The sequence below is a fragment of the Trichomycterus rosablanca genome, chromosome 10 (genome assembly GCF_030014385.1).
Source record: "Trichomycterus rosablanca isolate fTriRos1 chromosome 10, fTriRos1.hap1, whole genome shotgun sequence".
Lineage (NCBI taxonomy): Eukaryota > Metazoa > Chordata > Actinopteri > Siluriformes > Trichomycteridae > Trichomycterus > Trichomycterus rosablanca.
The window spans coordinates 15316248-15333801 of NC_085997.1; the positions used below are offsets into that span (position 1 = coordinate 15316248).

Here is a 17554-nt window from a genome sequence, read left to right on the forward strand (position 1 = left end):
CTGTGAGGGGACAGTGCTACCCACCAAACCACCATGCCACACAAATCAAACAAATTGATTTTAAATTTGATATGACCGAATAAACAGCAGAGACAAACCTATACTGGTAGCCACTGAGTATCATCATATTAGCCAGGCCTAGCCTTGGTTGTGCCTACCTCTCATTCACAGTTTTTATTTTGTCATCATCTGTTTTGTGTTATTTACAGAATTAAAACCTTTGTGCCTCACAGGAACAAGTATTTATACAAACACATATTCAATCAGAACTTCAAAAGATCACATTATTGCTTTCTGTCATGAATTATGCAGAATTAGTCCTGCTGTGTTCGCTCATTAATAATTCATAAAGCTCAGCCAATTTCAATCAGTGTGTTTTAGCACTGAACATGTGCATGTTAGTCTACAAATGTGGTGTGGATCCCTCAGTGAGAGTGTGAGTGTGAATGGGTTGCAGGCGCGCTGCCGTTCCTTCGTACTGAGAGTGTGCTGTTGACAGATGGACGTGGGAGGACTGTTACTGAGCTGAAACTGTCCGAGAGCGAGGAAGAAAATAAGAGCTGGATGCATGGATGGATGAAGGGAGAAAGTGAAAGGGAGGGGGTACTTTGAGGAGGAGGATATGGAGAAAAAACAATGGATGGGTTGGTGAAATTATGGTGGTGTTTTATTAAGAACTGAGCAGTATATGTGTTTAAGGCTGTCTTCATTGCCTGGATCTATTTTTAATTTCCCATATGCATAGTGGAAACGAGAGCATTTTCAATCACACTATTCTTATTCTCATGGGCTCATTCTCATTCTCTCCTACCTCCTTTCTCACCCTTCATTTTGTCGAAAATGAAATCTTAGTCTTACTGCAACAGTTCATTTGGTTAGGATGAAACTAACAGCCAGCTGCACTACATAATGCCAATGTAGCCACTGTTCTTGGGCACTAAAGTATTTTTACACATGCTTTTGAAAGAGTGGTTAGTATAACCAGAGTATTTTGTCATTGGTACTCTATATGACAAAAGGATGTGGACACCTGACCATAAGCTTGGTGAACATCCTTTTTCGAAACCTTAGGCATCAAAGGAAGTGGCCATCTCCGATTCTCTTTTTTTTTGGTAAGGCGTTAATATATCTTTTTGAAATTGTGTCTAATTTGTCAGACCAGCATTTGTGAGGTCACTAATGCAAAATCAAAATGACCTGGCTCCCAATCCAATGTCCAATGGATTTACTCTGCATCAGACTTGTCTAATCATGTCTGTATTGACCTAGCTTTGTTGTAAAATTAGAAATTTAAGGTTTGTGTTAAGTGATTTAACAATTTACATTCGCATAGCATATGAAATATGAGGCACAATATAAAGTGGTCCTAGCAATCGTACGGCAATTAAGGTAGTGTAACAGACTTTTCTGTGGTGTAGTGTGCTGACAGTGTTTGATGCATGCGTTTACGTATTGAGTGCATTTTGTCCCTTTGGGAAATGCATACTGAAAGGAAAGTGTGCTTCTCTACACACGTGATCATCTCTGTGCTGCACCTCAAAAGAACAAGTCAGAGCCGCTCAGGTGGCGCAGCGGTAAAACACGCTAGCACACCAGAGCTGACATTTCGAACTCATCGGTTCGAAACTCAGCTCTGCCATTCGGCAGGCTTGGCGGCTATATGAACAATAATTGGCTTGTTGTTCATACAGGGTGGAAAGCCAGATAGGGACTCTCTCATGGCTGATGCAAATACAACCTCTGCTGGCTGATTGATGGCGCCTTCACAAAGACAGGGAGTGAGTTGATCAGGGTGTGGCTCTCCGTACACAAAGCTAATCCGCAAAAAGATGCAGTCGGCCACTGCACACATGTCGGAGGGGGCGTGTGTTAGTTTCATTTTCCTCAGTCGGAGCGGGGATCGGCATCGAGAGGAAGCAGAATTCAATCGGACACGCTGAAGTCAGGATATATGTATATTTATATATTAAGAACAAGCCAGTAAATTATTTCCCCGATAGTTTGTCTATGTACAGTTCATTTTTTACTTTATAAACTCAGCAAACTTTAAAGATGCTCGGTTTCATTAGCAATCGGTTAGACAAAATGCCCAAGATGTCGAAGTCTAAAGCTAAAGCTAAAACACTCAGGTAACTGAGTTTGGAAAAATGCCAACTGATTCTGTTGATGCAGGGGGGTGCTGTGAATTATAGCTTCCATTTATTCTGTCATTCATTTTATGAGTGTTATTTAATGACTGCCATGAAATGTGGCACTTTTCTTTTAAAAATCCATTAAATGTAAGATTTTTGTGGGTTCCAAAATGGTCACAGAAGCCATTAAATTAACAAGAGCACCATGACTTACATGTCCCCTTCAAGTTTATCTCAACTCATGACTTTTACTGTATGTCTTAATTAATTTTGTGATTCTGTTATGTTCTGTTATGTTTTAAGCCATTGACATATGTGTATAAATATAGCTTAGCTGCTTACCCAGTATCCACTAAAACAGACATTTAAAATGCTGAAAGACACTGTATAAATTAACTAAAGTTATTTGGCATGAGGAAGTGTGTGTGTGTTTATGTATTATGTGGTTTGTTGATGTGTTTGTACAGTAGTGATTAGTGCTGAAAGACGGACAGAGCAGAGAGTAGTGACTAGGTTGAATGATCTGTGTGTTTCCTAGAATTGGAACAAACAAAAGTGAGCAGGGTGTACAGATGGGCAAACAGCAGTGGCAGCAGCTCCTGCCTGTGTTTAAACTCTGCAGATGATCCTTAGTAACACACACACACACACACACACACACAGAAAACACTGTTTAAACTTACAAAAAGTACCGATAAGTTTTCATTGATTATTAATCAACAAGTTTGATTACAATGACTGTATATAGTACAGTATTGCCTAGGAATGTAAAAAATAAGGGTAATAATGGTAATAATAAAAAATTAAAATGCAATATGAAACAAACTGGGGCAAACTGAAAATTGTTTTGTTGTTGCTACTGCTTTTGTTTACAGTTACCATGGTGTATTTGCTTTTAGCATCTGGTGGGAAATGCCGTCACAGCCTCACCATCAGCTCTTACTTTCACGAGTATCCTTATGCAATTCGAAACGGGCAACAGCAAATTAGCCAGTGCGCGGATAGTTCTGGATATAAATGAGTACTGTAGGGTACTGTGCAATGGAAATTGTGAATTAGCGCATGGTTAGTACACTAGCTATAAGAACTGAGCATGTGTATCTCCCTTATGTCACATCTGATCCTGCCCTATGTACTGGCCTAACATTTGACAGTGCAGTTTTCTAAGGATTGTTGTGAGGTTCAAATGATAAACTTGACTAAACAAATAATCATCGCCACAAATGTCTGTAATCATGTTTAGTTTCTTTTTGTGCCGCAAATCTTTTTTTATAGATTTGTGAATAGATAGTAATCTACTTGGTATTCTACTGAGGGAGTGTGGACAGCCTGCAGATATGTGGCTGTCTCAGACAGTGGATGGCTTCTGTAAGGTTGAGGTTATCTATGTAATGTATGTATATACAGTGTATCACAAAAGTGAGTACACCCCTCACATTTCTGCAGATATTTAAGTATATCTTTTCATGGGACAACACTGACAAAATGACACTTCGACACAATGAAAAGTAGTCTGTGTGCAGCTTATATAACAGTGTAAATTTATTCTTCCCTCAAAATAACTCAATATACAGCCATTAATGTCTAAACCACCGGCAACAAAAGTGAGTACACCCCCTAGTGAAAGTTCCTGAAGTGTCAATATTTTGTGTGGCCATCATTATTTCCCAGAACTGCCTTAACTCTCCTGGGCATGGAGTTTACCAGAGCTTCACAGGTTGCCACTGGAATGCTTTTCCACTCCTCCATGGCGACATCACGGAGCTGGCGGATATTCGAGACTTTGCGCTCCTCCACCTTCCGCTTGAGGATGCCCCAAAGATGTTCTATTGGGTTTAGGTCTGGAGACATGCTTGGCCAGTCCATCACCTTAACCCTCAGCCACTTCAATAAAGCAGTGGTCGTCTTAGAGGTGTGTTTGGGGTCATTATCATGCTGGAACACTGCCCTGCGACCCAGTTTCCGGAGGGAGGGGATCATGCTCTGCTTCAGTATTTCACAGTACATATTGGAGTTCATGTGTCCCTCAATAAAATGTAACTCCCCAACACCTGCTGCACTCATGCAGCCCCAGACCATGGCATTCCCACCACCATGCTTGACTGTAGGCATGACACACTTATCTTTGTACTCCTCACCTGTTTGCCGCCACACATGCTTGAGACCATCTGAACAAAACAAATTAATCTTGGTCTCATCAGACCATAGGACATGGTTCCAGTAATCCATGTCCTTTGTTGACATGTCTTCAGCAAACTGTTTGCGGGCTTTCTTGTGTAGAGACTTCAGAAGAGCCTTCCTTCTGGGGTGACAGTCATGCAGACCAATTTGATGTAGTGTGCGGCGTATGGTCTGAGCACTGACAGGCTGACCCCCCCACCTTTTCAATCTCTGCAGCAATGCTGACAGCACTCCTCCTATCTTTCAAAGACAGCAGTTGGATGTGACGCTGAGCACGTGCACTCAGCTTCTTTGGACGACCAACGTGAGGTCTGTTCTGAGTGGACCCTGCTCTTTTAAAACGCTGGATGATCTTGGCCACTGTGCTGCAGCTCAGTTTCAGGGTGTTGGCAATCTTCTTGTAGCCTTGGCCATCTTCATGTAGCGCAACAATTCGTCTTTTAAGATCCTCAGAGAGTTCTTTGCCATGAGGTGCCATGTTGGAACTTTCAGTGACCAGTATGAGAGAGTGTGAGAGCTGTACTACTAAATTGAACACACCTGCTCCCTATGCACACCTGAGACCTAGTAACACTAACGAGTCACATGACATTTTGGAGGGAAAATGACAAGCAGTGCTCAATTTGGACGTTTAGGGGTGTAGTCTCTTAGGGGTGTACTCACTTTTGTTGCCGGTGGTTTAGACATTAATGGCTGTATATTGAGTTATTTTGAGGGAAGAATAAATTTACACTGTTATATAAGCTGCACACAGACTACTTTTCATTGTGTCAAAGTGTCATTTTGTCAGTGTTGTCCCATGAAAAGATATACTTAAATATCTGCAGAAATGTGAGGGGTGTACTCACTTTTGTGATACACTGTATATATATAGACCTAGTGTACTCACTTTTGTGATACACTGTATATATATATACAGTGTATCACAAAAGTGAGTACACCCCTCACATTTCTGCAAATATTTTATTATATCTTTTCATGGGACAACACTATAGAACTAAAACTTGGATATAACTTAGAGAAGTCAGTGTACAACTTGTATAGCAGTGTAGATTTACTGTCTTCTGAAAATAACTCAACACACAGCCATTAATGTCTAAATGGCTGGCAACATAAGTGAGTACACCCCACAGTGAACATGTCCAAATTGTGCCCAAAGTGTCAATATTTTGTGTGACCACCATTATTATCCAGCACTGCCTTAACCCTCCTGGGCATGGAATTCACCAGAGCTGCACAGGTTGCTACTGGAATCCTCTTCCACTCCTCCATGATGACATCACGGAGCTGGTGGATGTTAGACACCTTGAACTCCTCCACCTTCCACTTGAGGATGCGCCACAGGTGCTCAATTGGGTTTAGTCCATCACCTTTACCTTCAGCTTCCTCAGCAAGGCAGTTGTCATCTTGTGAGGTTGTGTTTGGGGTCGTTATCCTGTTGGAAAACTGCCATGAGGCCCAGTTTTCGAAGGGAGGGGATCATGCTCTGTTTCAGAATGTCACAGTACATGTTGGAATTCATGTTTCCCTCAATGAACTGCAGCTCCCCAGTGCCAGCAACACTCATGCAGCCCAAGACCATGATGCTACCACCACCATGCTTGACTGTAGGCAAGATACAGTTGTCTTGGTACTTCTCACCAGGGCGCCGCCACACATGCTGGACACCATCTGAGCCAAACAAGTTTATCTTGGTCTCGTCAGACCACAGGGCATTCCAGTAATCCATGTTCTTGGACTGCTTGTCTTCAGCAAACTGTTTGCGGGCTTTCTTGTGCGTCAGCTTCCTTCTGGGATGACGACCATGCAGACCGAGTTGATGCAGTGTGCGGCGTATGGTCTGAGCACTGACAGGCTGACCTCCCACGTCTTCAACCTCTGCAGCAATGCTGGCAGCACTCATGTGTCTATTTTTTAAAGCCAACCTCTGGATATGACGCCGAAAACGTGGACTCGACTTCTTTGGTCGACCCTGGCGAAGCCTGTTCCGAGTGGAACCTGTCCTGGAAAACCGCTGTATGACCTTGGCCACCATGCTGTAGCTCAGTTTCAGGGTGTTAGCAATCTTCTTATAGCCCAGGCCATCGTTGTGGAGAGCAACAATTCTATTTCTCACATCCTCAGAGAGTTCTTTGCCATGAGGTGCCATGTTGAATATCCAGTGGCCAGTATGAGAGAATTGTACCCAAAACACCAAATTTAACAGCCCTGCTCCCCATTTACACCTGGGACCTTGACACATGACACCAGGGAGGGACAATGACACATTTGGGCACAATTTGGACATGTTCACTGTGGGGTGTACTCACTTATGTTGCCAGCCATTTAGACATTAATGGCTGTGTGTTGAGTTATTTTCAGAAGACAGTAAATCTACACTGCTATACAAGCTGTACACTGACTACTCTAAGTTATATCCAAGTTTCATGTCTATAGTGTTGTCCCATGAAAAGATATAATGAAATATTTGCAGAAATGTGAGGGGTGTACTCACTTTTGTGATACACTGTATACACATTAGGGCTGGGCGGTATGAAATTTGAAATTTGGAAACAGTATTCCCTGATGGCTGTGGCCTCTTTCAGCAGAATAATGCGACCTGCCACAAAGCAAAAATGGTTCAGGAATGGTTTGAGGAGCACAACAATGAGTTTGAGGTGTTGACTTGGCCTCCAAATTCCCCAGATCTCAATCCATTTGAGCATCTGTGGGATGTGCTGTACAAACAAGTCTGATCCATGGAGGTCCCACCTCACAACTTACAGGAGTTAAAGGATCTGCTGCTAACATCTTGGTGCCAGATACCACAGCACACCTTTAGGAGTCTAGTGGAGTTCATGCCTCGATGGGTCAGGGCTGTTTTGGCAGCAGAGGGGGACCAACACAACATTAGGAAGGTGGTCATAATGTTATTCCTCATCGGTGTATAGCATTTTAGTCTGTTTTAAACTGCCCTAGTAAACATGTATTTATACACACACACAAACTGATGAGTGCTGTCATCTTTTTAGCAGTTTTTCAGTTCTGTGGAAGGAGGTTTAAAGTTTATTTAAAGATGCAGTATGCTTATTTTCAAGAAACCTTTCCTTTTAAGGATTATCAAACCCATTGCACAGACTAGGATGTTTAAGGTGTTTGCTTTTTGTTGAATGAAATCTTCTCGACCAATCAAAATGAGGGCTAAGAATCTTACTAAATGTGTCTGTCTTTTAGTATAATGACATATTTTTCTCTATCAATGTCAGTTTGTAAAACCTTAACAATTTGTAAATTTATTGTGAATAAAGCACCAACAGTGTATTAAAAAACAAAAATGGGTGAATAATTATTTCTCAGCGCTGAATGTATGTATGTATATGAGCGGAGCTGCTGGGGAAGATAATGAGCTGCAGAGTGTTGCATAAGAGGATCTGCTGCTGTCTCCCAGCTTATCCTTTCCTTTATCCCTCTCACACATGAACAAACACAGACCCACAGGCTCATTCGATATGCTACATGTCGACCTGCCCATATGCTAGAGCTGAGTGATAAAACATGGTGTCAATATAAAAAAAAATATGTAAATGCTAATAAAAAATAATAAACCGGAATAATGTTCAGTCCCATCAGAAAGTGCATTTCCAAATTCACACAAATCAATCAGTTTTGACAATATTTGCAGAACAATTTTTTTCCAATCAGCAGCCAAAAATGCTTTTAATGTAGGCGTGCAGCTAAGCTATGCATAATGCAGAGGAAAGATCACATTTATCCACAAATATTTTAGATCCCCTAGGTCCATGTTGCTTTGCATCACCCACTCTACCAGCTGTGCCACCCTGCTGCTCATTACACAAATCAGCCCATTTAAGCATAATACATCTGCTGAGTCCTGACTGCATGTTTGCAGCAAAAATCTGCTGGTTTTAAAGACTGACCAGGACAGATTTATTTGTATATGACCTTATTGATTAATTATTTTTCATGTATCATCACATAGTCCTTCTTACATGTGCAGGTTTCCTCTGGGTACTTTAATTTCCTCCCATCTACCAGAAACACAGATGAATTGGCTGCACTTAACTGATTGTTTCAGTGGATAGCTGGTCCCACTATAACCCTGATCAGGAGAGAGCAGCTATTAAATGTATAAAAATGATCAGATTTATGCATGAATTAAACTTTTGCTAAAATACCACATACAGGTATGTGTACATACAGGTTCCCTTACCCCGTTTCACTCTTGTGTGTGTGTGTGTGTGTGTGTGTGTGTATGATGTCAACCCCTGTGTAATAGTGCAGTGCTCTGCATTATACAGTAGATACAAATCAGCTGATTGATAGGTCTGTCACTATGCTCACTTAGTATTTACAGCTTCTCAGCTGTGCTCCTGTGCTGGCATTTGGATATAAACCATATATGAGTTTTCTTTTTACAAGCAAGCCTATTTACAAAGTAAACCTTAATGCCCGTTAGTATAGCACAACCATGATCTTTTTTGGTTTTCTTCCTCCCAGAACTGAAAATATTATCAAGATAATCTGGTACTTTTACAAGGCCGTCATTATTACCCTGTGTTAAATAATCTCTTCCTATCTGCTGATTCAGGACACGCTGATCTCCAAGGATACTGACTTTAATCAGATCTAGCTTTTTAATGCTTTTTTAAGATGGCCATAAAGCTGGAACCTATTATGATCTCATGCATATTATTGAAATATAGTCAGGTTACTGACACAAAACCTGTGCTTATCACAGTAGCATGACCTGGGTTCGATTTCCAGGTGGAGCAGTCCGGGTTCTTTCTGTGTGGAGTTTGCATGTTTTCCCTGTGTCTGTCTTCTCCCTGTGTCTGTGTGGGTTTCCTCCAGGAGCTCCGGTTTCCTCCCACAGTCCAAAGACGTGCAAGTGAGGTGAATTGGAGATACAAAATTGTCTATGACTGTGTTTGACATTAAACTTGTGAACTTATGAATCTTGTGTAACCAGTAACTACCTGTCCTGTCATAAATGTAACCAAAGTGTGCAAAACATGACGTTAAAATCCTAATAAATAAATACTTAAATCACAGTAGCATGACATTCTTCGTGCAGTGTTATTTGAGGGCTTAAATGTCATACATTTAATGGTTTGCAGCCTTACAAGGACTAAAGTTTTTCCAGATTCCCTGAACTTTTCACAGTATTATGTACATTAGATGGAAAATGAACACATTTTTTGCAATGTTGCATTGAGAATGTTCTTTATGAGCTGATTGTACCATGTCGAAGGAAAGAATTGTCAAAATGCTGAGCTACTCCCATCTTTGTTGCAATCATTGAGTCTTTGGTGGATCTTCCTTTTATTTTTAATCATGATACCTTTGCCTGTGACCAATTCACCTGCTTACTGTAACTTAAATACTCATTTCACCCTATCCCAACCTTTTCTGAGTGTGCTGCAGCTGTCAAATTCAAATTTTAGAGAATTAACCAATCACATATGTTGTTTTTATTATATTTTACAAAATGTCACGATCTTTCCCGAAATACAATTTGTATTTTGCTTTGCTTAAGGCACATAGCTTTAAAACTTGGTGCATATCAGTTGAGAAAACAGTTTACAAATAAAATCATAAACTGAATCAAAAATCAGATTTCACACGACATTTAACATAAAGTACATTGCAATGAGCATTTGTATTTGTTTAAGCAGATTCTATTTTTGTTTGATTCAGTAAACAAGCTTATATAAACCTTTTCTTAACCTCAGTGAAAATGCAAGTGTTAATTGATGTTGAAGCCTTGTAAAGTACAGGGTACAGTAGTTGTCACTAACAGCACGTATAAAATAAGATAGTAAAAGTTTATAAACAGCATCAACAGAAGATCTTCACAAATCAAATTATATGAGGTTGACTGTTTAGTATGTAACCATCATCTGCTTTGTAGTGATTAATGAAGTGTAGACATCTTTATTCCTATCAATCTTTTTTTCTGTTCCCCTTGTTCTGCTTATGTTCCACATTTTTACACCCTTCTGCATCATTTAACCATGAACAATCGCATTGTGTTGCTTCTTGTGAGTTTCTCTTAATAAACCAGGTTTGATGTTTGATGTTTTTGCTTTGATTGTTAAGTATTGCAATATCTTCACACTACCCTCTCAACCTAGCGGAATAGCTTAAGTCAAATGATAAAGCAAATTGGCCCAAAAGAGGATGATTGGTACAACTTTACTTTAACTGTCTGCTGGTCTCCCATATCTTCTAATAAAAGTAACAATGGGGGCTTAGTCATTTATACCCTTACAGCACACACTCTCGAACAGAGCCAGAGAATCTCAAGTGTGTCCTGCCAACATTGTTTGGCTGCAGAGCATTTACTTTCTTTTATAGGGACAGTATCATCAGAGAAAATTGCACATGTGAGGCAAGTGCGCACGTACACACACACACACTCAGACACACTAAGGCTTTTCCTTCCTCTGCTATATTTAGTGGCACCTCAGAGACGTCATCAAATTCCATTCAGCTGCTGCCTCTTCAACATGGCCATCACAGGAAGGAGGCGGGGGGGAGCAAATTTGTGCTGCAGGATAAAAGAGATGTCATCATCCAGTTTGTTCCCAAGATGACATCATCAACTGCTTGTGGGCTGTCAGTTTCATTTTTATGTAGCATTTCCTGCAATACATTTCTCTTAAACTGGGAGAAACGATGTTTCTACACATTTTTAAAAGAGGTTACAATGAGCACCTTAAATGGTTTGTTGGTAATCCATCTAGGGGGATCGAGTCTCTACATACACTCTAAAAAAGGACCAAGTTAGCACCCTAAATGGTTCTTTGGTATAACCAACTATGGAAACAGTTAAAGCAAGTAAAACATTTCCATGCACACTTTTACTAAAGGGTTTCACTTAGTACCCTCAGTGGTTCCTTAGTAGGTGGAAACTCCCAAAGTTTGGAAAAATAGCCTCTTAATACACACTACAAAAATGTTCTAACTTGCACCATAAATAGCTGTTTGGTTTGTCCATCTGGTAAAACTCTTAAGGCACAAAACAAATAACTTTCCAAACACCGTTCCATCTAGCACCCTACATGATTGATTGGTTAGTTTCTCTAGGGGAACTGTTAAATCACAGAGAAATAAAAGTCTCTACATACACATTTTTAAAAACAAAGGTTTTAAAAAAAATCATATTATTTGTACATTTAGTTTGTATATGTTTGCATGAGGAGACATACCAACCCTAACACATACACAATGTCCTATTGAGCTTATGAACACAGCAAAGCTTGTAATGTAAAGGAAATAACTTGATATAGCAAGTAATAATTTTACCTTTAAAAAGGTCCACTTTGACTCTTTGAATGGTTCTCTAGTTAGTAACATACATGTTTGGAAAAAAGTTTCAGCCAGCAGCTTCAATAATTCTGTGGTTAATCCCCATGAGAAAGCCATTTAAGAAGAAATCATCTCTACGTATATATACTCAAAAAGTTCCAGCTTGCACCCTAAAAGGATTTTTAGTTAGTATCTCTGGGGAAACCTTAGAACAGCAAAATCTTTAAATCCCTTAGAGAGTTTATAATGTACTGTAGAGACAGTTCTTCCTTGAGTCAATAATCAATATGGAAATACCGAAGAACCCTTTTTGTAAAGCCTATCTTATGCTTCAGATGGTCAGAAAATGGTGTCCAATTGTAAATTTGCATCATTGAAGCCCATTCATTTAAGTCATTGACTGCATTTGTGTAATGCGGTGTGGTGTGGTGAACTCATTGTGGCAAAAAATGAAAGCAAAAAGGAGTATCCAGTACATTGTGTTCCGCCAATCATGTGATAAACGCTAAGAATCAATAAGAAAGGAAGGCTTGGTTTGCCATAACTAAAACCACCTTAATTAAAATACAATCCAACAATGAGCAGAGATAGATGTGGCAGTACTAATACTGCATTTATAGTCACATAGAGCAGTTTTATGTTACTTTATGCCATTTTCCTACTGCATATTTTTGATCAATTAAAAATATGTTTCTCTGATTTGGGGCATTTTTTTTAAGATAACACATTGGGGTTTTGCCATATCCTGTCAACATGTACTATGTCTTCCAAAGAAACTGCTAACAGTCCAACTTTGAGCTAGTATTTATGTGCATGTGATTTTACATGTCATTATAAATCAGAGCTTGATTCTCATATTGAATTATTTTAGTCATAAAAGATTCACGCCTGCACTAGGTGGTTTTGCCTGGCACACTGAAGGCTAATTTATGCTTGGCTAGAAGTGCTTGGGAGCCACTCATAAGTAAACTTCTGACCAAGAATAAACAAGGCTTTTGTATTATTTACAAATCTTTTATATACTTTTTTACATCAGCAATCTAATCAGTAATGTACTTAATAGAAGAAATAGGGTGCTTTTTGTTTTACTGGTTTGAGTATTGAGCTTAAATTACATATACTATACCTATACTGTATAAACATTTTTACATAGATATTTTGAAAGTAATCAGTTTGACCCGTATTTTCATATCACACTGCTAGGTTTTTGGGCATGCTCATTTAATGTCTTTATACAGCACCGATATTGATTTCTAGTTAGATATGTTAATGATTAACTGATAAATCTGTGATTCTTTAATTAATTCCATTGGGTTAAAGGTCATTAGATGAATATCCAACAGCTGACAAATGATTTAAAACTGAGAGCTTTATATGGAGTGAAAGTGAAGGAGTTGTTTCTGCTGAAATTTGACACAGCAGAAATTCGACACTCTCTCAGTTCATATGGGCCAATTCAATACACATTTTCACCCTGTGCCCTGCCTACAGATGTGCAGCTAGCTGTAGTTCTATATCGAACAGAAACAAATGTAAATAATACTTTAATAATCAAATAGGTTTATTGGCTACTGTCAGAAATTGGTTAAAATTTGCATTTCATTTCATAAGCCATGACTGCATAAGGTAGTCCAGAATTCCTAATTTGCTTTGTTTTAAGGTATTAAGAAGGGAACATGCTTGTCTATAAAGCTTAACAGTAGCTAATATTTATTTCATTTTTATTTTGAATGCATATTTAGCCCAAATTGGTGTGTCCCTTCTTTATATTGACAAGTCCTCTATAGTCAATGTATATTTTATGAAATACTTTAAGTTCAGGGATGTGGTGAAAGGTTGCTGTGGGTACCAGCAGCAACAGCTTAAACTGTAAATCAGGAGCAGCAACTACAAATAATTCCCAAACATTAAGAAATTCATTGACAATTATGTTGTATTCTGTTTAAAACGAAAGACTACATGTACTCTAACCGAGTCTTCCTGACCCCCCAAACTTCCATCAACAGCTACTGGACATGCTGCAGGCTTCATTCCCTCCATCCCCCTCTCCTCTCTTTACTCTCTTTCTCTGACTGCTACACACTGGATAATGAGATTAAACAGTAGCTTCCTGACAGTGTGGAGCCTCAGCTTCTAGTGCCTCATCTGTTCAGCACTGTGCTGAATATAGGGTGGGCGCCGATGCTCAGCTGGGCACAGGGCTCGCGTGGGCTGCTTAGGCGGTGTAAATGATCTGATGCAGAGTTATAAAACATGAGCAAACTTCATGCAGAGTTTCTAAAGTTCACTCAGGTTGTCTACAAAGAGCGCAAAAATAGATTCTGTGTATCATGGTAGGATATATGGCATGATAACAAAAACTGAAATAGTCATCCTGTTACCGTTTTGCTGTACCGGATTAGATAATGATTCAAATGTACAGACTATTTTTACAGAATGTGCATATCGGGGAAAGAAGGTTTTTTATGGTATTTTATTAGAATCTCCCATTTAACCTCTGAACATCATCTCTGAATTGAGTCATTGCCAGATCTCACCAAGTAACTAAGCCTCCACAATCATAGCAGCTGCTAATTTGGAACGGTGAAGGCAAGCACAGACATCCACCACACTGACTCAAACTGATGGATTGTCATTGGCCACATCAAAACACCTTTTACATTTACAGCACTTAGCTAATGCTTTCATCCAAAGCAACTTACAGTGACCACTGCAAGCAATTAAGGGTCAATAGCTTTTTCAGGGGTCAAACAATTGCAATTTGGCAGTTGTGGGGCTTGACTTCTGATCACAAATCCAGTACCTTAACTGCAGTTTTTTTCAATTTCTGTTGACAATAGCTTTTAAACATCTTAAGTGTGCTAGTGTTTTTTCTAATAATTAAGAGTGACACGGTGGAGGGCCAGTTATCCTCGCTAGAATTCTCAGCAACAGTTGTCTATAGTTTTGTTTGGTTTAGTTTTTAAGGAAAATGTTATGTTCATTTGTTCTGCTTATCATGCTAATAATTGAGTATCTTTATTTTTTTATACAGTAAATATACTGTATATACACACACATAAAAACAATGCCAGGGCATGATTAAAGACACCTTTGTTAAGTTAAAAACTAAGGACTAACCTGTAATTGATTAGAAATTAGACACCTGTCTCTACCTTGTCAGTACTCACATGACTTTAATTAGCCTATGAATGGGGATTTGAAGACCTGTTTTATTTTCTGTTTTTGGTTTACAATGGCAAAGACAAGAGAGATGTCTGAGCAGACCAGAAATGCTAATATCCCCATATAAGGATTTGCTACTCATGGAAAATAAAAGAACTTTGCATGACATGATGGAAAGAGGAAAACTGATGAGAGAATCCTACAATGGGGGTTCAAAATGTGGCAAAGAAACCACATACACCCAAAGAAGAGCCCGAAGGCTAAGAGGACCCCACTGTTTAAAAAAGGCATAAAGAAGAGTGACCAAACTTTGCCAAAACCTAAACAGACAAACCACAATCCTTCTAGGAAGATGTTCCATGGACAGGTAAAACTAAACTAGAGCTCTTTGGCATTGCATGCCAGCGTTGTGTTTATAGACAATGAAATTAAGCCTATAAGGAAAAGTGCATCCTACCTACAGTGAAACATGGTGGAGGATCCATGCTGCGTGGGTGCTGCGTTGCTTTGCTGAGGTGCTGCGTTGCTTTGCAAAACTAGGTTTAAATTAAACAAAATTGGTCTAAGGAAAAAAATTTAATCTATATACTGGCCAGCAATGAGTCCTGATCTCAATCCAATTGAAAATCTTTGGAGAGAGCTGAAATCTGCTATTGGGAAAAGGGACCCTGCAACTATTTATGAGCTTAATAGATTTACAGTGGAAGAGTAAAAGAAACTACCATCAGACAGGTGCAAGAAACTCACATGAATTTGATTTTTGTAATGACTGCATGTATGTTGACATTTCAATTTTTTTGTTGAATGTATTTTAAATTGCCATTAAACATTCTAATGAAACATTGGTACATATCCACTTTTTCTGAAGATTATATCATTAAGAGGGATGTCCAGTTCTTTGAATATATAGTAGAAATAGCAATAAAAATTTTCTGTGGACGTTGCTTTTAAGTAATAGTGACGATATAATATTTTAATCCATCATTGAGAATGATTTGTATCAAGAGTACATGTCCTCTAATCTCTCATCGCTTTGTGTGTTTTTTCCTCAGATCGACCTGGAGCCTGAGGGTAAAGTCTACGTCATAATTGACCTCTCAGGATCCTCTAGTGAAGGTAATACTAAAGCCTCCAGTAGCACAGACTCTTTAATAACTTAAATCACATGCTAAATTGTATCATAAGGAAGATTTAGAGTTTGATGCCCTTGACTTTGAAATTCAGTGAGTCATTTCCTTACCAAATTCTGACTTTATCTTGTTGCTCTGATGCTGTGTGGTTTTGCAGTAAAGTTTCACAGTTTGTTTCCCTGTACCTGCTGATGCATAAGCATTAGAAGAACAGAGTATGTTGGTACTAACTGTGCCAGTATAATGGTAAAAGTGTCAGCGACCTGCAGGGAAATCCCACTCTTTTAAACTCTGAGAGTGTGTGTGGGTGCCGGAACTGTGAGGATCATACTGTCTGAGCAACCTGAAGTGTTCCCACACACTATTGCAGCACTCGACTGCAGACCAGCACACACACACTTCCTGCGCATTAAAGCAAATCTGATTATCTACCACATATCACTTTCGCAATATCAAAATCACACATATTTTGCTCATTAGGGTTTGCTCTGAAGTTTATATTTTCTTTTACTCACTAAAAATCACCATCAGTCTTGTATTTGTTTAATAAAAAGATGAATTACCTTGTCTTTCAAAAATCACTGTAGTATTCCCCTGTTTTTTTGCATGCTGTTGTTGATTTATCAGTCTAAATCTACACATAATATACAAAAATAAGGAAGTGAAAACATGGTTACTGTTTATCGAGGATAATCTCCTACAAGTATTCAGACACCCAAATTGGAGTCCACCTGTCACAGTGTAAATTGATTGGACATAATTTGTAAAAGCACACACCTGGGTTTATGGCCCACAATATACACTGTATTATAAGGACAAAAATAAGCCATGAAGTTCAAGGCACTGTTTGCAGCTGTCTGAAATCAAATTATAGCAAGGCATAGATCAGAGCAAGGATATAAAACAGTATTTTTAGCTTAGCTTAGCGTGTCCCCAGGGCAGCAGTGGCCAACAATTTTATAATGGATGGAGATCAGCACAAACCTTAATCCTTAATCCTGGCTATTCTCTAGTCAGATGAGATAAAGATTGAACTTTTATGTTTGGCAAAAAACAGGTGGTGCAAACCATCCTTACCATCCTGGCTTACCATCCTTATGACAAGTAAAGACTATGCTATCTTTGTTTCACTGTTGTACGTACATCACTAAAATTACAGTTATCATTTGTTCATTCATAATTTCTATCTGCTTTGTCCTGATCAGGATCCAGTATATCCAAATACAGGTATATCCAGAGCCAACCCAAATACACCGTGTAAAAGACAGATAAACATCTTGGGAGTTACTCATTTATAACTAGAGGCGGTTTATAGTAGTCTGTACTATCTTTTCGTTATGCTTTTGGTACTTGGAGGAAGCCAGTACCAATACAAGGAGAACATGCCTCTTCACAAATTTTCACACACAACCAGAGGTGATGTTTAAACTCAGGTACTGTGCTTCACCCACACTATCTGCTGCACCACCGTGTTACCCAGTACATTTGCATTTACATTTAAATTTTTGGCAGTTACTTACAGTACTGTGACAGTATACTGTCTAAGCAATTGAGGGTTAAGGGCCTTGCTCAAGGGCCCAACAGTGGCAACCTGGCAGTGGTGGGGCTTGAACCAGCGACCTTTTGGTTACTACT

General features: G+C 39.2%; 1 protein-coding gene across 2 annotated transcripts in view; it reads left to right on the top strand.

The window, feature by feature from the left end:
* prkcea (protein kinase C, epsilon a) overlaps window positions 1–17554 on the top strand; it is a 90170-nt gene that overhangs the window by 16103 nt on the left and 56513 nt on the right. Inside the window, exons 1-2 of one of the 2 annotated variants that reach the window (XM_063002862.1) lie at window positions 15118–15156; window positions 15842–15905. In XM_063002862.1, coding sequence (XP_062858932.1) covers window positions 15142–15156; window positions 15842–15905 — 79 coding nt within the window. In that variant the 5' untranslated portion in view covers window positions 15118–15141. Of the gene's footprint in view, window positions 1–15117; window positions 15157–15841; window positions 15906–17554 lie in introns of those variants that run through there. The other variant, XM_063002861.1, reaches the window with a different exon arrangement.